Genomic DNA, 24,130 nt, shown 5'->3' with positions numbered 1-24,130 from the left:
ACTACGTAGCTATTGATTATGATCTACAAACAGCTGATGACAGCACTGATGTCGAGATATGCGCCTACATATACATATGTATACATACACACACAATGGAAGCTTTAAAATAAAATAATTTATCCTGTGCTTTTTAAGACAGCGCCTAGCCAAGTGGAACAGCTTTAGACTTTTTACAGATGTGCTACAAATAGGCAGTCATACGAGGAGTTTGCTAGTGTTTTTGTGAAGAAATATCTTTATTGACATAAAAAAAAACTAAAGGCATATAGCACAGCACAAATCTACAATACAGCATTGGAAATAATGAAGCTGTTGAGCAACGTCAAACATTTTTCATATAACCCTTCACCTCCTTCACAGACCTCTGGAAAACTCTCCAATTCCCACTATCCCCTCCTAACGGAAAGAATGCAAAAAAATCACGTTTGCTATTGCCTTGGGTAGAGAGGTGTGGTAGCCGTGTTAGTCCACTCTTAAAGGTTATCCATAGAAATCAAACAAAATAAAACATGAAAAAGAAAATAAGATGATACCTTTTTTTTTTTTTATTGGATCTGGGTTTCCCAGCCCATTATAAACCATAAAGGTAAAATTATGTATAATCATACCTGATAATTTTCTTTCCATTAATCATACAGTGGGGGAAATAAGTATTTGATCCCTTGCTGATTTTGTAAGTGTGCCCACTGACAAAGACATGAGCAGCCCATAATTGAAGGGTAGGTTATTGGTAACAGTGAGAGATAGCACATCACAAATTAAATCCGGAAAATCACATTGTGGAAAGTATATGAATTTATTTGCATTCTGCAGAGGGAAATAAGTATTTGATCCCCCACCAACCAGTAAGAGATCTGGCCCCTACAGACCAGGTAGATGCTCCAAATCAACTCGTTACCTGCATGACAGACAGCTGTCGGCAATGGTCACCTGTATGAAAGACACCTGTCCACAGACTCAGTGAATCAGTCAGACTCTAACCTCTACAAAATGGCCAAGAGCAAGGAGCTGTCTAAGGATGTCAGGGACAAGATCATACACCTGCACAAGGCTGGAATGGGCTACAAAACCATCAGTAAGACGCTGGGCGAGAAGGAGACAACTGTTGGTGCCATAGTAAGAAAATGGAAGAACTACAAAATGACTGTCAATCGACAAAGATCTGGGGCTCCACGCAAAATCTCACCTCGTGGGGTATCCTTGATCATGAGGAAGGTTAGAAATCAGCCTACAACTACAAGGGGGGAACTTGTCAATGATCTCAAGGCAGCTGGGACCACTGTCACCACGAAAACCATTGGTAACACATTACGACATAACGGATTGCAATCCTGCAGTGCCCGCAAGGTCCCCCTGCTCCGGAAGGCACATGTGACGGCCCGTCTGAAGTTTGCCAGTGAACACCTGGATGATGCCGAGAGTGATTGGGAGAAGGTGCTGTGGTCAGATGAGACAAAAATTGAGCTCTTTGGCATGAACTCAACTCGCCGTGTTTGGAGGAAGAGAAATGCTGCCTATGACCCAAAGAACACCGTCCCCACTGTCAAGCATGGAGGTGGAAATGTTATGTTTTGGGGGTGTTTCTCTGCTAAGGGCACAGGACTACTTCACCGCATCAATGGGAGAATGGATGGGGCCATGTACCGTACAATTCTGAGTGACAACCTCCTTCCCTCCGCCAGGGTCTTAAAAATGGGTCGTGGCTGGGTCTTCCAGCACGACAATGACCCAAAACATACAGCCAAGGCAACAAAGGAGTGGCTCAGGAAGAAGCACATTAGGGTCATGGAGTGGCCTAGCCAGTCACCAGACCTTAATCCCATTGAAAACTTATGGAGGGAGCTGAAGCTGCGAGTTGCCAAGCGACAGCCCAGAACTCTTAATGATTTAGAGATGATCTGCAAAGAGGAGTGGACCAAAATTCCTCCTGACATGTGTGCAAACCTCATCATCAACTACAGAAGACGTCTGACCGCTGTGCTTGCCAACAAGGGTTTTGCCACCAAGTATTAGGTCTTGTTTGCGAGAGGGATCAAATACTTATTTCCCTCTGCAGAATGCAAATAAATTCATATACTTTCCACAATGTGATTTTCCGGATTTAATTTGTGATGTGCTATCTCTCACTGTTACCAATAACCTACCCTTCAATTATGGGCTGCTCATGTCTTTGTCAGTGGGCACACTTACAAAATCAGCAAGGGATCAAATACTTATTTCCCCCACTGTAGCTGATCAATCCATAGACTGGTGGGTTGTGTCCATCTACCAGCAGGTGGAGATAGAGAGCAAACTTTTGCCTCCCTATATGTGGTCATGTGCTGCCGGAAACTCCTCAGTATGTCGATATCAAAGCTCCATCCGCAGGACTCAGCACTTAGAGAATTACACCCACGAAGGGACACTCTGCCCAGCTCACCACCGCCGAAACGGGGGAGGGGAATTAACCCAGCTCATCCCCACACAAGTGGGGGAGGGGAATCCGTCCAGCTCATCCCCGCGGAGCGGGGGAGGGACACCACACCCGCCGATGCGGGGGGATCTGGCTTATCCTGCAACCGCGGGAGGAGCTGACTGACCCTAACACCGCCGAAGCGGGAGGGGTACAAAGCTGCCCTACAGCCGCACGAAGCGGGAGGGAGTGCCGGCAGAATTTATGTCTCAATCCAGCCCCGTAAAACCGGGGGGAGAGGAATGCAGCAGCTCACTGTAACACAAACTCGTCTCAACTCTTGAAGAATCCAAGTGAAAAAACTTGAACACGAAGTCTTTCTGAAGTAACTGAAGACTAAACTTGAACCTGAAATGCAACCAGAATAAAAACAGTACAGATATCTGGGAGGGGCTATGGATTGATCAGCTATGATTAATGGAAAGAAAATTATCAGGTATGATTATACATAATTTTACCTTCCATATCATCAAGCTGATCAATCCATAGACTGGTGGGATGTACCGAAGCAGTACTCACCCAGGGCGGGACATTGAAATCCCTGACCTCAACACTGAAGCTCCAAACCGGGCCTCTGCCCGTGCAGCCACCGTCAAACGGTAATGCTTGGAGAATGTATGAGCCGAAGCCCAAGTTGCCGCCTTGCATATCTCTTCCAAGGAGACGGATCCGGCCTCTGCCATCGAGGCCGCCTGAGCTCTCGTGGAGTGAGCCTTCAGCTGGATAGGCGGCACCTTCCTTGCGGCCACATAAGCCGCTGCAATGGCTTCCTTGACCCATCTTGCCACTGTAGGCTTAGCAGCCTGCAGACCCTTACGAGGACCTGCAAACAGGACAAACAGATGATCCGATTTCCGGAAATCATTGGTCACTTCCAAGTATCTGATGATGACTCGCCTCACATCCAGATATTTAAGAGCAGAGTACTCCTCTGGGTAGTCCTCCCTACGAAAGGAAGGGAGACAGAGCTGCTGATTCACATGGAAGCGAGAAACAATCTTGGGCAGAAAGGAAGGCACTGTGCGAATAGTCACTCCTGCCTCAGTGAACTGCAGAAAAGGCTCTCGACATGAGAGCGCCTGGAGCTCGGAAACTCTTCTGGCTGAAGTGATAGCCACCAAAAAGACTGCTTTCCACGTCAGGTCTTTCAGAGATGCCCTTGACAAGGGTTCAAAAGGTGGCTTCTGCAATGCTCTTAGCACCAGGTTGAGATTCCACGCAGGCACCACTGAGTGCAGAGGAGGGCGCAGGTGATTAACTCCCTTGAGAAAGCGCACCACATCTGGCTGCGAAGCCAGGGAAGCACCCTTCAGGCGGCCCCTGAAGCAAGCCAGAGCCGCTACCTGGACTTTAAGGGAACTGAGCGACAGGCCTTCCTCCAGACCTTCTTGCAGGAACGCCAACACTGAAGAAATTGGAGCAGTGAAGGGAGAAAGTGAGCCTGCTTCACACCACGCTGCAAAGATACGCCAAACCCTGGCGTAAGCAGTAGAAGTAGAGCGCTTCCTCGCTCTTAGCATAGTGGCGATGACCTTGTCTGAGAAGCCCTTCTTCCTCAGACGCTGCCGCTCAATAGCCAGGCCGTAAGACCAAAGGGGGAGGGATCCTCCATCACCACGGGACCCTGATGTAACAGGCCCTGCTCCACTGACAGCCGCAGAGGATCGTCGACTGAGAGCCTGATCAAGTCCGCATACCAGGGACGTCTGGGCCAATCCGGACCCACCAGGATTACCCTGCCGGGATGCTTTGCCACCCGGTCTAGCACCCTGCCCAACATGGGCCAGGGCGGGAACACATAGAGGAGCTCTTGTGTCGGCCACTGTTGGAGAAGAGCATCTACTCCCAGGGATCGAGGGTCCTGTCCTCTGCTGAAAAAGCGCGGCACTTGGCAATTGGCCGATGACGCCATCAGATCTAGGCTCGGCTGGCCCCAGCGCTTCGTGATGTCCAAGAACGCCTGAGCAGATAGTTGCCACTCTCCGGGCTCCAAGGTATGGCGACTGAGAAAGACCGCCTTGACATTCATGACTCCGGCAATGTGGGCCGCTGAAAGCTGCTCCAGGTTCGCTTCCGCCCACTGGCAAAGATTCATAGCCTCCTTGGCTAGAGGGGCGCTCTTGGTACCTCCCTGGCGGTTGACATAGGCCACAGCCGTGGCATTGTCTGACAGGACCCGTACAGGCTTCAACACCAGTACCGGGATGAACTCCAAAAGCGCCAACCGAATGGCTCTGAGTTCCAGGAGGTTGATAGACCACTTTGCCTCTGCAGGAGACCAGAGCCCCTGCGCTGTCCTTCCCAAGCAGTGGGCTCCCCAGCCCGACAAAGAGGCGTCCGTCGTGACGACAATCCACTCTGGGGTCACCAGAGGCATTCCCGCAGACAACTTGTCTGTCTGCATCCACCAGCTCAGCGCCTTGCGCACTGCTGGGTCAAAGGGAAGGCGCACAGCATAATCCTCCGACATCGGAGTCCAGCGCCGCAGCAAAGATTGTTGAAGTGGTCTCATATGAGCCCTGGCCCAGGGCACTACTTCCATCGTGGCCGTCATAGAGCCCAACAGCTGCACATAGTCCCAAGCCCGAGGAGGAGAGGCTACTAGGAACTGGTCCACTTGAGCCTGAAGTTTGACAATCCGATTGTCTGGCAGGAACACTCTGCCCACTTGGGTGTCGAATCGAACTCCCAGGTACTCCAGGGACTGAGTCGGGCGCAGCTGGCTCTACTCCCAGTTGATGATCCATCCCAGGGAGCTCAAAAGAGCAACTACCCGGTTCACAGCTTTGCCGCACTCTGCATAAGAGGGGGCTCGGATCAACCAGTCGTCCAGATAAGGATGGACTTGTACCCCTTCCTTTCGTAGGAAGGCCGCGATGACCAACATTACTTTGGAAAAGGTCCGCGGAGCAGTAGCCAACCCGAATGGGAGGGCTCTGAACTGGAAGTGTCGTCCCAGGACTGCAAAACGCAGAAAGCGTTGATGAGGAGGCCAGATGGGAATATGCAGGTACGCTTCCTTGATGTCCAAGGATGCCAGGAACTCTCCTGCCTTCACTGCCGCTATAACAGACCGGAGAGTCTCCATGCGAAAGTGCCACACTTTCAAGGCCCGATTGACCCCTTTGAGGTCGAGGATAGGCCGGACAGAACCTCCTTTCTTTGGTACCACAAAGTAAATGGAGTAACGTCCCTTGCCAAGCTGACTTTCTGGCACCGGAACGACCGCGCCCAGGCGGATCAGATTGTCCAAGGTCTGCTGCACTGCCACAGCTTTGACCGGAGACTTGCAGGGAGAGAGTACGAACCCGTCTTTTAAGGGTCGGCAGAACTCTAGCTTGTAGCCGTCTCTGATGACTTCCAGCACCCACGCGTCTGAAGTTATTGTGGTCCACTCGCCCAGAAACGAGGACAGCCGTCCTCCAATCTGCACTGGGGCGTGGACCAAGGCCCCGTCATTGGGTACGAGACCCTGGGGGAGGACCGGAGGGAGCACCTCCGGGACGGCGGTCTCTGCGAAAGGAATGCTGCTTGGGGGAGAAATTCCTCTTGAAGGAAGAAGGGGCAGAGGAGCCCGACTTGCCCGGGCGGTACCGACGGGCTTCCTGCAACCGTCCTCTGAAGGTACCGGGACGAGTACTAGCCCGAGCCCTGACCTCTGGTAATTTCTTGCCCTTAGACGTGCCGAGATCGGTCACGATTTTGTCCAGCTCGACCCCAAAGAGCAGCTTGCCTTTAAAAGGCAATCCAGCCAGGCGGGATTTAGAGGCGTGGTCAGCAGACCAATGTTTCAGCCAAAGCCACCGCCGCGCAGAGATTGTCTGAGCCATACCTTTAGCTGAGGCCCTCAAGACATCATACAGCAAGTCTGCCAAATAGGCTAAGCCCGATTCCAGGGCCGGCCAATCAGCCCTCAAGGAATGATCCGAGGGGGAAGCCCGCTGCACCATAGTCAGGCACGCCCTGGCCACATAGGAGCCGCAAACTGAGGCCTGCAAACTTAAAGCAGCCGCCTCAAAGGACGACCTTAAGGCCGCCTCCAATCTTCTGTCTTGGGCGTCCTTCAGGGCCGTGCCACCTTCCACCGGCAAAGCCGTTTTCTTAGTCACCGCAGTGATTAAAGAATCCACGGTAGGCCACAGATAGGCCTCACGTTCACTCACAGCCAAAGGATAGAGGCGGGACATAGCCCTAGCCACTTTAAGGCTCGCTTCCGGGACATCCCATTGAGCCGAAATTAAGGTGTGCATGGCATCATGCACGTGGAAGGTTCTAGGCGGGCGCTTCGTCCCCAGCATAATGGCAGAGCCAACAGGGGCTGAGGGAGAGACGTCCTCCGGAGAGGAAATCTTCAAAGTGTCCATGGCCTGTAACAACAGGTTGGGCAAATCCTCTGGGCTAAAAAGCCGCGCTGCAGAGGGGTCATCCGCTCCATCCGAGCGGGGATCTATCTCCTCCAAGGAATCCGCAAAGGACCGTTGGGAGACCTCAGACACGCTGCCCTCATCTACATCGGAGGAGACAAAGTCCTCCAAGGCCTGGGAATCAACCCGAGGGCGTTACCTCTGGGAACCTCAACCTCTTTACCAGACGAGGGAGCAGGGGCAGCGTTTTGCATGAGGAAAGCCTGATGCAGCAGCAAAACAAACTCGGGGGAGAAACCCCCCAGACTGTGCACTTCTGCAGCCTGGGCAACAGCCCTAGACGCACTCTCAACCGGCGCTCGCAATAGCGGGGGAGAGACATGCTGCACATCCAAAATGGCGTCCGGTGTGAAACTCCGCGAAGGAGCCGCGCGGGAAGAACGGCGCTTAACTTTAGCCGCTTTTGTGCCGTCGCCCAAATTAAGGGCGTTCATGGCATTAATGTCTCCAACCTCAAGGGCGGCCCACGAAGAAGCCGTCCGAGCCGCGTGGCCGGCCAAGATGGCGGAGGCGAGGAGCGGGGGATGGGCGTTTATGGCGGGAAAAACCGCCACGCCGGAGGAAGGACCGGGACATTCATCGGTCACTAAACTGTCACCCATCAAGGGCGAATCAGGCTGTAAAACCCCCGCATCCCCTCTAGAAGCGCTCCAGCGATCCGGGGAGCGACCCTTTGCGCCCTCGCCCTCCGACGCCATATGCCACGAGGAGAAGAATCGGGGAACCCCCTGCCCGCTATAAAAAGGTAAAATTACCTGCTTGCCGCTCCGAGCTGTAACGAACTGGTGTCCCAGTGAGTAGCTGCAATGAACGTTTAAATAAACGTCGAAATAAACGCCTTTAAGGACGTTTAAAATTTTTTTTTTTTTTTTAACGGAGCCAGCGGGAGGGGGGAGAAAAGGAGGGACCTGGCACCACCAGGTTTGCACTTGCTCAAAAGAGCCCTCAACCCCAGGCCTCAACAAAACCTAAGGATTAGGCTTGGAGGCCTAGCCAGAGCTGCTGCTGTGTGTGACCACCACCTGCTGAGATAGAGAACATACTGGGGAGTTTCCGGCAGCACATGACCACATATAGGGAGGCAAAAGTTTGCTCTCTATCTCCACCTGCTGGTAGATGGACACAACCCACCAGTCTATGGATTGATCAGCTTGATGATATGGAAGTTGTATTTCTCTGTTTATCACCCCCCTCTCACCTACCCACACCCATCCTGTTAGACTATCTACTACTACTACTATTTAACATTTCTAAAGCGCTGCCAGGGTTACGTAGCGCTGTACAATTTAACAAAGAAGGACAGTCCCTGCTCAAAGGAGCTTACAATCTATGGACAAAAATGCAGTAAATCAAATTGGGGCAATTTGGATTTCTCACAGATAGAGGTACAATGGTTAGGTGCCGAAAGCGACATTGAACAGGTGGGCTTTAAGCAAGGATTTGAAGATGAGCAGGGAGGGGGCTTGGCATATGGGCTCAGGGAGTTTATTCCAAGACTATCAATGAAATGCTTTGATGTCCCCATGCACACCTCCTACCCACCCCCACCCTATCAGACTGTCAAAGAAATGCTTGGATGTTTCACTTATATATACATCTGCTACCACATTTGCTTATTTCCGATCTGACAAAAAAGGGCAACCTTCGAAAGCCAATCAAGAAATGTATTAAGTTATGTCTAATAAAAAAAGGTATCATCTTATTTTCTTTTCCATGTTCTATTTTGTTTGATTTCTATTGCCTTGGGTAACTCAATATGGCGGCAAGCTCCGCCTACTGGCTTCAGCCCAGATAATGGGCCAAGCACGTTCCTGCTATCTCATATTTTATTAAAAGTCCTTGTCTGCCTTAGCCCGGGTAGAGAGCAATTGCTGCGCTGAATTACTGAAGGAAGGACCCTGCATATGTAGTTGGTCACTGAGAGGCTCGTATATTCCCACATGACCCAAAGGAATTACTTCCATTCCAGTAAATCACCCCGTTCTCCAGAGTCAAGAATGGATCTCGCTCTCTTCAGGTTCTGCTTCTGGTGCGCAATTCTTTCAATCTACAGCGTCCTCCGGGTGGCTCCTGCCCTCATCTGACGCAATTTCCTGATTCCGGTGAGGCGGGACATTCGAAGGAGAGACGTTGCATGAATACTGGGATGGTAGCGCTCTAAAGCAAGGAAGTTGGGGCTGGTGGTGGGTAATCACTACTCACGGCTGGTGTCAGTTTGACGGTAGGATAAGAGGGTGGGGGTGCCTTATCGCGGACAGGGAAGGGGGGGGGGCATCCTAGATCGGGGAGAGAAAGAGAGAGATGGTAGATGGGGAGGGAAGACTGGTCCTAAAATGTATGTAAGGGTGTGACTTGGTATCCCTGGTAACGTGATTTCCACTTTACTTTCATAGTCATTCAGCCCTCACTGGCGTTATTGGCTTTCCTGTTGCTCTGTAAAATGTCTGCACATTGTTCTTCTTGCCTTGTTCCTTTTTAAGTGGGTTGTGTTGTTTTTGATCTGTAGGTAGCTACGCTTGATTCACTGAGACGTTTCTCGCGTTATGTGTGTAAGGCGAAAAGCCTTTAAAAATCCAGGTGCAATTGTACACTGTAATAATAGGCTGATCGGCCATTATCAGCTTTTTTTTTTTTTTTTTGGTAATGCAAAAAGTGGGTTAAAAGATTTAGTTTAAATTGTACAGTAATTTTTTTATGTCAGTTGAGGTCATTGGACCTCGCTGAGAAATTGCATCAAAGTGTAACAAAATGTTTTTAATTAAACAAAGAATGTTTGGTTGAGAAGTAGTTTGTAGTGGGACGTTCCAAATTCTAAACGTATATATTGGTTTGTTCTGAGCACACTACATGTTAAGGGGAGAATTATTAATGTGATGTAAAAGTTGGGCTTTCATTGCACCTTAATTTCCTGCTGGAGTGACTAAACCTGTGGTATCCCAGGGGTTGTATTGGGGTTGGAGATGGAGTGAGTCACAGCCTGTTCCTTCTGATGATGGGTTCAAAATGGGCATCTGGGACTCCTAGTAGTAGTCGGGGGGGGGGGGGGGGGGGGGGGTTGCCATTAGGGGTCAATGCATCTTAAAAACTACTTTCAACTACAAACTATTTCCCTTTATCCTACGCTTTTGCAGAATGAGATCTTTTGGATCTTTATTTTACCCCTGCATTTGTAACATGAATGGATTAAAACTGCTTTGTTACTGCATAATGGGTATTAAATAGTGAATTTGCATTTGTTTTTTCTTTATCAGTTGTGTTTGGCTCTGAATGGATTGTTCCAGAAAAGTAGTATAAAATTTGATGATATATAATTTGATACTTAGTGTGGTGGTACTCAAAAACAATAGAATGCCCAGTGCACAAAGGCAGCCATAAAATATGGCTGCCTTGATAAAACTTACCGAATTGCAAACAGGGACCGATGCACAAAAGAGATTGCATGCAAATGAGATGCATGAATCCCCCTTTGTGCATCAGTTGCTGTTTGTGACTCAAAGCATAAAAATCCCTGATGGTCTAGTGGACCACCTCTGACCCCCCAACACAAAAAGCACCTGGTGGGCCAGTGGACCCCTTACCCTCTCTAAACTTGAGACTTTCCTTGGGTGGGGGGTCTAGTGAACCCCCCAAACTTGAAAAACATCCAAGGGGGAGTCCACCACCTCCCCCTCCAAACTATCCCCATTCTGACCCCCCTGAAACAATTCCCTTGTGGTCCACACCCCCAGTCCCCCTAGCAAAATCACCCTGGTGCGCCAGTGGACCCGGCTCCCCTGCACCCCCGCAAAGATCTACCTTAGTGGTCTAGTGATCTCCCCTCTCTTCTCTCCTGCTTCTATCTTATAAAGTTCTAGGCAGGAGCAACCCCTCCCTCCTGCTTCGGGCCCTGCTGCTTCAAAAATGGTGGTGCCCAGCCCCTGCCCGATATATTTAGGGAATCTTCAAAATGGGGGGAGTGGGGATTGCCAGGGTGAGGGTTGGGAGCAGAGAAGTAGAGAGCACACGCTGGAAGCCTTTACAGCTACCAGCTTGTGCTTCCCTTCTCTCCGCCAGCTCCAGAGCAGCCATAAAATTATCTCGTTAAAGCTAGGTGCTCTGGAGTTGTGTATTGTCTGATAAACTAATTAGAATGTAGTTGCATGAGGTTCTTGGTGGCTATTAATGGCACACGTTAGAGCCACAAAAAACCCCTTTGTGTATTACTCACTTAATGTTGTTTGCTTTAGACTAGCTACAACCAGTCTAAAGCAAAAGTTCCCAGTTCGGTAAGCTTTGTGCATCGGGTCCTAAAAGAGAAGCATGTAATAATGTATGCTGCAAGCGCATTGTGAATACCAAGTGTACTGTAGTTTTGTTTGCCCCATTTCAAGAAAAGCGTGATAGCATTACAAGGGCAACAAAAATAATAAAAGGGGCAATATGCTGAAATCCTAAATTCAGTTTGCTACAATAATCAAAAAATCAAGTAGAATGTTAAAAATCAGTCAGAAATGAGTGATGAATAAAAGGAAGAATATCAAACTGCTTAGATTTTGACCATGTATGCAGAGAAGGGTGATTAAAAATAATAAAAGGGATGAATGACTCCTTAATAACCTACAACAAACCAACCTCCAAATAAGGGAAAGTATGCTTATATAACTTATACAGAAATTCACAATACACTTATATAAAGATTTTTTGTTCTTATAACCAGTCCCCCTGTTTACTAAGCCACGCAGCAGTGTTGATACATCCCATTCAAAGTGAATGGGCTGTGCCGGCATTTGCACACAGCAGCCGCTAGCGCAGCTTAGTAAACAGGGGAGCAAGGATGGTGTTGGCACCATACAGTGTCACACACAGCCATCTCTCATATTTGTAATTCTTGTATCTGTCCAAGTTATTTATTGAAAAGAATCAAAATTGAAACAAAAAAAAAAAAATTTTTCTGATGAAAATATAAGGTGCTTGTGAGTTATGATGAGCAATCTGGATTACAGTCCAATTTCTATTCTTCGTCTGAAAGAGCTGTAATTTTATTCCTCAGTCCACATGAGCAACAAAGTTTTATAATGAATCCCATTGAAGTTTTTCATACTGTCAAAGGTTATGAGCAAAAAAATCTTGTTATATAAATGTATTGGGAATTTCTGTATAAGTTTCATATATACATACTTTTCTTTATTTGGAGGTTTGTTGTGGATATAGCAATTTTTCCTCCTAGGTTTATTCTGTTTACTCTTTTGTGTGTGTGTGTCCTTAAGAATAAAGGTTAAACAGATTACGGCTCTTCAGTTTAGAGAAGAACCAATTGGGAGGGATGGAATAGTTAAATAGCATCCTCTGAGGACAAGCAAGCTATAATCTCTCTTGTGTGGGTATCGCAATCTGCAGTACCTCGTCCGAAGATTATAGACAGTTTAAAATGTCTTTGAGCTTGTGCAGCACTCCCATCGCGCATGTGTGAATGCCTTCCTGCTCGCTGCGGGAGAGCGGGTCCTGCAGTTACTTTTTTCCCACTGTTAGGAAAGGATGCCATTTTCTCCTGCTCCATGCTGGCTGTGATTTTTTTTTTTTTTTGTGCCTTCCCTGTTTTTCTTTTTCAGTCTTTCCCTGTATTTTTGTTTTCTTTCTTTTTTTTTTTTTGCGTGCTTTTAAGTTTTTTTTTAATTTTTTTTATGGTGCTTGGTATGCAGTTTTTAGGCATGGGCTCCGGTTGTGCTTGCCTCTCTCTTTTATTCGGCTGCTTTTTCCCTTTTTTTTCCCGACACCCTCGCGTCATTTGATTCGGCCATGGCTGTATTCCCTTCCATGTCCTTGAAGGTGCCCAGTGGCTTCAAGCATTGTTTCTAGTGGAATCGGACCATCTCTGGCAAAGACACCCATTCTTAGTATCTTAATTGATTGGAGCCTGATCATTCTCCTTCTGACTGTCTTCTTTACCCATTCTGGGAGTGATTGTGCATCGAGTGAGTCTCTACCTGCCTCATTGCTGACTTCCTCCAAGACTGGTCTGCATTGGACCCGACACCAAGGCAACGTGAGGATGTGACATCATCCTTGTCAGTACCGAGGAGCCTCGATTGTTGTGCCTTAGGCAAAGGTCAAGAAGTATTGGCATCGATCTCCTACACATGGTACTGGGAACTCCAAAGCACCAAGAGAATACCTGGTACCTGAGAAGCATCGGTGCCGGGAGGACTGCTCCCCTCTATCTAGGAAGTGCTGGTGCACAGGTCTTCTTGCAGCTGGGAACAGCAGACACTGACGGTTCAGTAGTCTGTCTCAGACCTGATGCCCCAGCCTTTCCCGGTGTTGGCCGTCGAGCGCATCTGGGCATTGCTCCTTGAGCAGCTGTTGGGCTATTTCCAGAAGAGTGCATCAGTGTCTGGGGTGCTTTCTCCTGCCATGCCTCTCTCTTCAGCCCTGCATGGCCCTTAGTCCAAGGTGAGGAATCTGGTATTGACTGCCGCCCAGGTTGTCACCCCCTCGACGTTGGTGGAGGAAGCTTTGCTGGAGTTGAGGCTGGAGCTGACTCCTTGATGCCCAGGGCATGGCTCCTCTATGTTGAGGCAGGCTTGGTCTCCCTGAGGAGTTCTTTGCTGACACTGATGAGGAGCGCTCATGGGTATCGGATGAGGACCCACAGTACTCCTTGGAGGAGAGTTCTATGGTGTACCCTCTGATCCCTTCCCTCCTGAAGAGAGGTGGAAGTCTCTCCCGGAAAGTCTCTCTTTTCCCTCTTTTGCTAGGGAAATGGCTGCTGCTATTTCCATTCATTTGTAAGTGGAGGATGAGCCCAGGGTTAAGATGTTTGAGGACCTAGACTACGACTGTCCTCCTAGAGAGGCTTTGACTGTCTGGTGAAGAACTAGGAGTGTTCTCTGTCTGTCCTAGTACACCCCGAGAAAATTGACACCATGTACCTGATTCAGGGTACCCCTGGGTTTGATAGGCCCTAGTTGCCTTATCACTCCATGGTGGTGGAATCCACACTCAAAGGGGCCAGGAGTTCTAGGGACTATGCTTTGGTGCCTCAGGGCAGAGAAGCTAGGACCCTGGACTCTTTTGTCCTTAAGATGTATCAGGCCTGTATGCTCATTTCCCGTATTCAGTCATCTGTATTAGAGCATCTACTTGTGGGACTCGGTGCGCAGCATGCTAGGTTTGGCAGACTCTCTTCCACCAGAGCAGTTATCCACAGTTATCCAAAGCATGAAGGCAGCAGCACAGTTTGCACTCACAGTCCCCAGTACTGTGTATAGTTTTCTAGTCTAACAGGAAGCCATTGCAACAGAATGAGGCAGAGCCTGTGAATGGATCACAGGCTTTCTGCTTTATCTCATTTTTAATTAAAATACTTATATACTGCCTATACAATACCAAAGTTTGTTCAAAGCAGTTTACATAAAATTGCCTAAGAGCTCCTAGTGGTTCCATGCTTTTAGAGGTTGCTCAGGGGAGTGGGCTGTTTCTGGCCAACCCAGAATGGTCTGACCCAGGCCTCCAGTTTAGGGAGGTCCTTTCGGTTGAGCTCCTTTCAGGGCACTATCTGGGGGAGTTAAGACACGGCAACAGAGAACAGATAATTGCTATCATGTGGATGGTTGTTCTTCCCCTTATTGAATGAATGTTGATTACTTGCTTCCTTATTTTATGGAGTTCTACTTTTATGTTCTTAATGTTTTGAGTTGCCTACAACTAAAGCAGTATATTAAGTTTTTAAATAATAAAGTTAGAGAAGCACGGTTTCTTTCCAGTGGTGGTTTCTACATTACTCTGCTCTTGGAAGTCCTCAATATCTCTGCCTTAGGTGTAGAAGGTTTTTGAAACCTGGCGTGCAGGACAGTCTCTGACCCATTGGTCGGCTCAGGTTCCCAATATTCTGGGTTTCTTACAGCAGGGTCTGGCATTGGGCTTCCTGCCATTTGAGCCTCTGCACTCCGCCTCCTTTAAAGATCTCACTTCAAGACAGTTTTTCTGGTCGCCTTCATCTTGGCTTGAAATGTTTCTGATCTGTAGGCTCTGTCTTTTTGGGACTTGTATCTATTGCAGATGACTCTGTTTCTGTTTCCCTGGTTCCTTCTGTTCTCAATAAGGTGGTTTCTTCTTCTTTGTGAATCAGGAAGTTCCATTGTTCTGTGGATCAGAGACTCCACAAGCTGGATGTCCAGAGGACGTGGTTAAAGTACCTGAAGGAGACGGATCATTTTCACCTTTCATATCACCTCTTTGTTCTTTTTTTATTGCCCTAGGGAGGGCCAGGTAGACTTTAAGGCCTCCTTGCAAGGTGGATCAAGGTGGGTATTGCAAGAATCGTCTTGTGCCTGAGGGCCTCAAGGCCTACTCAACACTGGCTCAAGCTGCTTCCTGGGCAGAGGTTTGGGCAGTGGCTCCTGAAGAGATTTGAAGAGCAGCAATGTGATCGTCGCTCCATTCAGTTGGCAAGTACTATGTATTGGATCCGTCATGTATGGGGGATGGGTTGTCTTCCCGCGCCCAGTAAATTTGCTTCGGTACAACCCACTTGTGCAGAACAGTGTAGTTAAACACTAAGGAAGGAGAAATGATGTCTTACCTGATAATTTTCTTTAGTTAGCTGCACTTTTCTGCAACCTGCCTTCAGAAGATTTGGACCTGGGAATCTGGGTATGCAGACAAAAAAAAAAAAGAGTAAAATTATACATATTATAATTTACAGCAAAACGGGTTCCCTTGATATTTCCATATCCTTGAGTATGCAGGGTAGTGAGTGCCACTCTGTGGTGTTATGTTTGCTTGATTATCATTGTAGCTGCAGTAGTTGATGGGGCATGGGTGTGTTACAAAAAGGGACCTTCTGCTACTTTGGCAGATGTATACTGGATATTTCCAGGGAGCACCACTAGATAATACTGGCAAGGTCACTGGTAAAACTCCTGTGGAAAACAGTGTAGTTGCCTAAAGGAATGTAAATTATCAGGTAATACATAATTTCTCCATTCCAGTGACGTTGCAGGTATGTGGGCTGGTGCTGATTGGAAAACTTCAGTATTTCCCTACCTCCAGCAGATGGTAGGTTGTTCAGGCTGTTGCTCCTGATGCTTGGCCTAGCTCCTAGCAGTGCAGGCTGAGGCTGCACAGCTTGATTGAGCCTAACGGGTGATTCCCAGGTTCCCAGATCCACAATCTGGACCTGGTAAGTGCGGAGCAAGCTGCGCTGTCCAAGTCATCACCTGCGGTCCCTAGTTGGTCTTACAGCTTGGATCTTGACAGGTCGCAACTAAGGATGAAAAGGATATCTTGAGGATTTGATTACTACTTTACTTCTGGCTAAGAAGCATTCCACATCTTTTGCATATGCTTGGGTATGGAGAGTATTTCAAGCATTTTGTTGGGAAAGGGCCATTTCCACGTTTCAGTAATCTTTACATCAAATTTTGGCTTTTTTTTTACAAGAAGTTTTTGAAAAGGGTATGGCCTACAACTTTCTAAGGGTTCAAGTGGCTGCCTTGGAATGTTATTGTGGCTATCTGGCCCATTCTTCCTTGTCTTCTTACCCTGATGTGGTGCATTTTCTTAGTGGGGGAGTCAGTCTTCTTAAGCCTCCTCTATGTGCTCCTTCCCTTGTTTGGAATCTTAAACTGGTTCTCAGGGCCCTTTAGAAGTCTCCCTTTGAGCTCTTGAAGAAAGCTACTGTCAAGGACCTTAAAACCTTAGAGTCTGTTTTGCTTGTAGTGGTTACTTTGGCTAGATGAATCTTTTAGATTCAGGTCTTATCCTTCAGAGATCCATTCCTTACCTTTTCTGAATCCAGAACTGTGCTGTCCTCCTTGCTGAAATTCACCTCATCTTTTCACATTAATCAGCCTTTGTTCCTTCCATTCATTAGCAGGGAGGCATGTGATGTGGATTTTGCATCTTTGCATGTTTTCGACATCAAGTTCTACTATAGTACTTGGAGGCATATACTTTGGAGCATCAGTACTTTCTGCTGGTGTTTGTCACCTGCCCAGCATAAGGACTGCTTTGCTACATCCCATTTGTCTCTGGGTTTATCTGTTGCTGATGATGAGGAAGGGGAAATTTGTCTTGCCTGATAATTTTCTTTCCTTGAATCACAGCAGATAAATCTGGAGGCCCTCCCTCAACGACCTTCTGGGTTAGGTGTTCACTTTTTCTGTTTGGGGATTGTTGTTACAGGTTCAGGTTTCTTCAAGTTCCTGTTCATATATTATTCCTCCTTTCTATGAGGAAGGAGAAGTTTTGTTTGGCATGTTCTTTCGTAACGCATTTTTATGAGAAATAGTGGCTGACTAGCTGCTTACCATCCTATCTGTCAGAGTTTAGTACTTGTACTCTATCTCTATCTGCTGGTAAATGGTCATAACCCATTTGTTTCTGGGTTCATCTGCTATGATTCAAGGAAAGAAAATTATCAGGTAAGAAGACATTTCTCCCTTTCTGATATGATTCCTCAGGCTCCTCCAGCTTGCATTCTGCCTCCTCCATATGCTGGCAGAACATGAGCTGGAGGAACGCGAGGAGTCACATGAGGAAATGGGAACTCACATTGCTCTATCTGAGCTCAGTTAATTAAGTAGGCTAGTCAGCTCTTGGGCTGTTGCTACCAATCTTTTTTTAAATGCCAGCTGCAGCTCTAAAAGTATCTCACAAAGTTTTCCCTTGGTAAGTTTTTGCTTCCACTCTAAATGCCACACCTCTGAAGAGATTTCCAACTCAAGATTTGTTGCTGCTGTGCCTTCAGAGGTTCCAGCCATTACTCCATATAGCCCTTCCACATCCTTCTGTCTGCAATGACAGATCTGCATGCCATTAATAGGATGCCTTCATTTTATACTCCATCAGGCTGCGATATCAAGATTCTTGCAGATCAGGGGTTCCTCACCAGGAGCTCTAGGCTTAGGCAACCATCAACCAATGAGGTCACCTGGAAGTCTCAAGAGCTTGTTTTAAATCTTCAAAATTATAATTTTATGCACAGATATAATGTGTTGCGTTTCAGTTTAAATCTGCAAAATTATAATTTGAAGTACGGATATGTGTTGCATTTAATTTTTGTACTCATTGTGGGTGATAACTGCTTCTAATCAGAACCTTGCTTTATAAGATTGTATAAGCTAACAGAGTGAGATGCAGTAAACGTGGTAGACATGTTGGGAGTGATACCATCATGATATTAAAGTGTCTTAAAACCACAGAATAAGATGGTAGATAATATAGAATCTACCAGACCTCGTTTTATCTTCACTTCCTTGAAATTGTCCTCTGTGCTAATACCACATTTTTGACACAATTGTATGTTAGGTATATTCAGTAATAACTAACTATCTTTTGTATTTTATTTCTTTAGGTACTCTTTTGAAGATCAGTAGACATGTAAAGCCAATTGGAATGCTGCAAATCATGCCGTTTATGTGGTAGAACTGACTGGAGCCAAATTTTTCAAAATGCCTACCACTTCAGATCTGAATATTGAACAGAACTTTATAACACAGTGGATGTCCAGCGCTTCGCGAGCTGGAGTTATACTTAATCCTTCCTTTTCTGCTCTGGAAACAATTAGCGAGAGCCCACTGTGTAGAAGTGGAAACATCTCAGTTAATTCCCAGATAAAATCCGTTCTTATCTCAGGCAGTGGCAATTCTATAAATGAAGACTCTCTTCATGAAGAAGAAATTTCAGAGGCTAACTGTTTTTATGAAGAAAGTGACACAGTGGAAACAGTAAACCCATTGAGAGCATCACATTGGGCTAAGAAGGGACCCATGATATTTAAAGATGCCCCAATTGAATGGGAAGACATTAGGACTGGTGATTTAGGAAGTCCCGGAGAAGAAATTCATAATGATCCTCTTTTGCAAAAACTAGAGCAGGTAAGAAAAAAAATCAGTGACTTTGGGCTTCTGTTTCTGTTGTTTTCTATTACTTCACTTGTCCCCTTATAGAAATGTTGAATATTTATTTATTTTTTTGGATGAGTGGAAATATTTTTACAAAATTTCAGATATAAATGCCATGCTGCTTATTTCATCATTAAGTTTAACTTTCCATAGCGTCCCACAGATCAATCCAGAGTCTTGTGGGTTGTGTCCCTCTACCAGCAGGTGGAGATAGAGAGAACCTCCGAGGTTTGCTATATGTGGACCTGTGCAGACAAGTAAACCTGAAGTAAACCTCAGTATTCTCTCTATCTAGCAGGTGGAGGGACATCTCTGTGCAGCTCTGGTTTGATCTGGCTACTGGTGTCCTTTGGGCCTAGTTCAGCACAGTCAGGGGTTGAGTGGCTGTTTGTAGCTTCTGGTGTACACCTGGTGGTGCCAGGTCCCTCCCAGTCTCCCCCTACCTTTCCTCCGTTGCCCGGGGCTGTGGGCCTGATTGGGTGTTGCCTTTCTCTCCTGAGTGAAAAAAAAAAAAAGGTAAGCGTCTCTTTTAAGAGACTTTGTTTTTGTTTAATCATATGGAGGAGCTAGACGGGCTGCCGAGTCTGTTTGAGGGGCAGGCGTTTGTGGAGCGTTTCAGTGCCGTCTGAGGTGGCTAAGCGCTGCTGTCGGTGTGGGGGCTGGAGAGCAGCGTCGGGGGAATGTGAGTCGTGCCGCCGTCAGCCCACAGTGGGTGTTCAGTGTGACGGGGGTTCCCCTTAAGCGTCCGGTGAGTCGGAAGTGCAGGGGATAGTTTCAGCGGTTTCCTCGGGGCAGTTAATGCAGCTCGCGTCGGCGGGCACCATTTTTTTCCTCTCAGGCGCGACCAGCTCCGCACGTGGCTGTTGACAGACAGGAGGCACAGCGCGCTTCTGTGGCACAGGCTCTGATGGAGGAAAGCAATTTAGAGGAAGCAGGGGAGTCCCTTTCAGTTTGTTTTATTAATGCACAGTGCCTTTCTTCTGAAGAAGTCAGGAGCTTCTCTTCAGGCAGCCCCGTCTCTTCTTCATCAAACTTCGGTTGCTGCAGCCTCTCAGTCTTTCCTGCCAAAATGTCCCCGGGTGGAGATTTTGGATCCCGAGGAGCTATCTGACACAGATGGCCTGGTTTTGTCTCCGGGCCGTCCCTCAGAATCATTGGATTTGGCAGATGAGGTCACCCTGCCTTCTGAGGAGGGGGATGACCCGATGGCTGCCTGCCTTTTTCGCAGGGAAGAGCTTCCCTCCCTGATTATTAGGGATTTTGAGGTTTTGGCCATTTCACCCCCTGAATCATCAGGGGGAACAGGTCCAGTGCTCTCTATTATGTCTGGCACCAAATGCCCACCTCGTTCCTTTCATGTGCATGAGGCCATGAAAATCCTTATTTCGGCGCAGTGGGATGCGCCGGACAGTGGGCTTAAGGTTGCTAGAGCTATGTCATGTCTTTACGCGATGCTTGCTGCTGACTTAGACTTGCTGAAGGTTCTTATGGTGGATTAATTAATCACAGCGGTCAGTAAGAAAACCACTGTCCCTGTGGAGGGTGGCATGGCACTCAAGGACCCTCATGATCATAAGTTGGAGATTTTCTTGAAGCTGTCCTTTTGAAGTAGAGGCCCTTTCCCTGCAAGCTTCAGTTTGTGGCTCCTATGCGGCGCGGGCGTGCTTATCGTGGGTACAGAAAGCCTCCTGTCCGGAGGACCTCGTGGCTGTTTTGCTGGCCTTAGAGTCCGGTTTAGCCTTCCTTGCGGATCTTTTTTATGATCTTTTGAGGGCTTCGGTGAAGGAAGTTTTCCTAGCAGTCACCGCGCGTCGCTGGCTGTGGTTGCGACATTGGGCTGCAGACCTGGCCTCTAAGTCACGGCTTTCAAGGCTTCCTTTTAGGGGAACACTTTTGTTTGGAACAGACCTAGAACAGATTGTGAAGGACCTCGGTGACTCTAAGGGCCAGCGCCTCCCGGAGGACAGGTCCAAATTTGTGCGACTGGCGGGACCTAGACCTAAGTTTAGGGATACACGTCATTACCGTCCACGTTGCGGGGCCTCTTTTCAAAGAGCAAGGTCTTCTCAGAGACCTCAGCCCTTTTGAGGTGACAGGCGGGCCTTCCTTTCCGGTAACAGAAACCAGCCCGCAGCCAGGTCCGCCCAATGATGGGGCCCTGGTCTATCTCCAGCTGGTTATTGGGGGCTGTCCCTATTCCTGGTGGAGTGGACCAGGGTAACATCCGACAGATGGGGGTTATCAGAGACGGCTACAAGTTGCAATTGCTCGCCCCAAGGTGCGGGCAGTTTGTTACACCCTCCTCAACTTACAACGACTGGGAGCCGTCCAGCCTGTACCCCCCAGCAGAAAGAGGGTGCGGTCGATACGCCATTTATTTTGTGGTGCCAAAAAAGGGCGGTTCTTGGTGACCCGTCCTAGACTTCAAGTGCATCAACAGGTCCTTACGGGTTCGGCATTTCTGCATGGAAACCCTCCGCTCGGTGATCGCAGCGGTACAGCCAGGGGAGTTTTTGATGTCTCTCGATCTCCCAGCTGAGCCTGCTGGACTTTTCAACCCTGGTCCAACAACCCCCAGTAGAAAACAATGTGACTGCGCTACCCACCCCCACCTCCCTTCTTACGATAGCAATCACTTCAGCTACCCCATGTTCCCCCCGTTCATTCTCTCTCTCCCACTCAAGCATATCATTCATACTTACCCCATCTCTACCCCCCTATGTACCCTCTCCTCCCTCTTAAGTTGCACTTCCATCCAACCCCCCCTCCCTGAACAACACAGCCAAAATTTATTCACCCTGCATCCTCTCTGGCTTCTTTTTTTTTTTTTTTACTTTTAGTTTGCATAACTCCATAACAAGAGCACATCTCGCTTACATTCGCCCACGCAGGGGCTCATAATTACTTAACTACTACGCTACTACATCTAAAACCAGCTCATCACTGAACCCACTGCAACAAATAACAAAATGAACAACCACTGCCCAACTAAACCTTGTACTCCAAAAATACATCATCCCCTTCCCCTTCATTCTAACCATCACCAGCCCCACTTCCCCTTGAGAGCACCCCATGGTTCTTTGGGGCACTCTCTCTCCCCCTCCCCCCTCCTATAAGATTCCATTAACCTAAATACTTGTCAATCGCTGTTGTAGTCGAGCCCATCTTCCTTTTCCCTGCAGTGAGTCGTTTATCTCTCCATTTGTATTAACTGACCCAATTTATACTTCCAATCACTCAATGTCGGGGGATCTACCCTCTTCCAATACTGTGCTGTAAGGCACTTAGCTGCTGCCAGCCCCCAGCGCAACCATTTCCGCTGTTCCCAAGACTCCCTCTCGTGTAAGCCCAAGAGACACACCAAAGGGCTGCACACCAAAGATGATCCAATTAGCTTTACTAATGCTTTCATAACAGCTTGCCAAAAAGGTATCATCCCAGGGCACGCCCACCATATATGCATAAAGGAACCCCTTTGTGCACCACACCTCCAACACAGACCCGATGCACCAGGGTACATCCTCTTTTTAATCTCTCCGGTGTGTAATACCATCGGGATAAAAATTTATATGCATTTTCCTGCACCAAAACACATATTGAAGCTCTCTGAACCTCCCCACAAATAACTTCCCACTCCTGATCAGAAAAGCGGTAACTTAAATCCTCCTCCCAAGCCTCCTGAAAACCAAATGGCCTAGGGTCATGTTCCCTCAAAAATTTATATATAACTGATATTGGTCTGGGAACCTTCTTTAACAAAAGCCACAGATTTTCCAAACTCCCTCTCCTGCGGATTTCCCCCCCCCCCCCCCCCCAAGCTAATGTCCCCACAAAATGTTGAATCTGTATATAGGGAGAATGGTCTCTCCCTGATAAATTTATATGTGGAACGTTTCAAAACTCTTCAACCCCCCCCCCCCCCCCCCCCCCCGCAAATTCACCCGGAAATTCATAATGCCTGCTTGCTTCCACCGCACAAAACTAGCATTTTCTCTCCCTGCCCCAAACCTTGGCTCCCATCTCAAGGGTCGCCAGTGTCGACACCCCGTCAGACTGCCCCCATTTCCTCCTTACTCCTCCCCACACTTCCATCAAATGCTCACATATTGGTTCTGTATCCCTGCCAAAATCACTCCCACTCCTTCAGTAGTCCATAAATAAGAGTTCATCAGCCTGTGCGGGGGCTATATGATTGCTCCAACTGACTAGCAGGCTTAGTTATCCCCCTCTCCCAGTCCATAATCATCCTCAATTGAGCAGCAATATAGTACCATTCAATATTGGGTACTGCTCTGTCCCCCCTCTCAGGGGCACCCCATAGCACACGTCTAGCCAAACGAGGATTCCTACCCCCCCATATAAACTGTGCCACTAGACCCTGCAATTGCTTAAATATCCGTTTCGGAACCGCCACTGGTAGCGCCTGAAACAAAAATAACAATCTAGGCAGCACATTCATTTTCACCACTGCCATATGCCCCTACCACGAAAGCCACAATCTCTTTCATCTGGACAACTCCCCCTGAATTTTATCTATTATCTTCCCATAATTAAAACTATACACCCTACCCAAGTCCCTAGGAATCTGAATCCCCAAGTACCAAATATGATGCTTAGCCCACTTAAACACAAACAATGCTCTCAATCTACATTGTTCCCCTTGCGGCAAAGAAATCTCCAATAGTTCACTCTTTTATCCTTCTTAATTCTTAGGCCAGCGTATTGTTCAAATTCTTCAAAAATCCCCAACACAACAGGTAGTGTCCGCTCAGGATCCACCACATAAAGTAACACATCATCTGCAAATAATGCGATTCGGTGTTCCTTCCCCCCAACCTTAATACCCTGAAAATCCGGATGCTGTCGGACCATTACCGCCAATGGCTCCATGTATAGGGCAAAAAGAAGTGGCGACAAGGGGCATCCCTGCCTGGTCTCTCTACCTATTGGGAAGAAGGAAGTATAACCTCCATTAATGTTAAGACGTGCCTTCAGTGCTGTATACAAAGCTGCCACCCAAGCCCCAAAATTGTCTCCCAAGCCCATGCGATTCATCACTCCATACAAAACCCCCCAGCTCACCCGGTCAAAAGCCTTCTCTGCGTCTATAGCCAACAAAAACGTACTAGACCGGGATCTTTGTGCCTCTCAAATCAAATGAAGAGTGCGCCTAACATTATCCCCTACCTGTCTCTTCGGAATAAGTCCCGATTGGTCAATGTGGACCAACTTCGGCAGCACCCTAGCCAGCCTATTAGCCACGTTGGGTAAGTGCAGTCGGACCCCGCTATTATTTTTAATGCACAAATCCGAAGGGACTAGACACGTCCTTCTATTTCAGCGCCATCTTGGATTCCCCTCTATCC

At 47.8% G+C, this 24,130-nt stretch overlaps 1 protein-coding gene across 2 annotated transcripts in view; it reads left to right on the top strand.

Annotated features, from left to right (window-relative positions):
• Nucleotides 1-9,035: 9,035 nt before the first annotated feature.
• Nucleotides 9,036-24,130, top strand: part of LOC115458757 (centromere protein J-like) — a 170,513-nt gene continuing 155,418 nt past the window's right edge. Inside the window, exons 1-2 of one of the 2 annotated variants that reach the window (XM_030188570.1) lie at nucleotides 9,036-9,100; nucleotides 18,215-18,737. In XM_030188570.1, coding sequence (XP_030044430.1) covers nucleotides 18,312-18,737 — 426 coding nt within the window. In that variant the 5' untranslated portion in view covers nucleotides 9,036-9,100; nucleotides 18,215-18,311. Of the gene's footprint in view, nucleotides 9,101-9,190; nucleotides 9,215-18,214; nucleotides 18,738-24,130 lie in introns of those variants that run through there. The other variant, XM_030188569.1, reaches the window with a different exon arrangement.

This window comes from Microcaecilia unicolor, unplaced genomic scaffold (assembly GCF_901765095.1).
Source record: "Microcaecilia unicolor unplaced genomic scaffold, aMicUni1.1, whole genome shotgun sequence".
Taxonomy (NCBI): Eukaryota; Metazoa; Chordata; class Amphibia; order Gymnophiona; family Siphonopidae; genus Microcaecilia; species Microcaecilia unicolor.
This window is presented reverse-complemented; position numbering and strand designations above follow the sequence as displayed.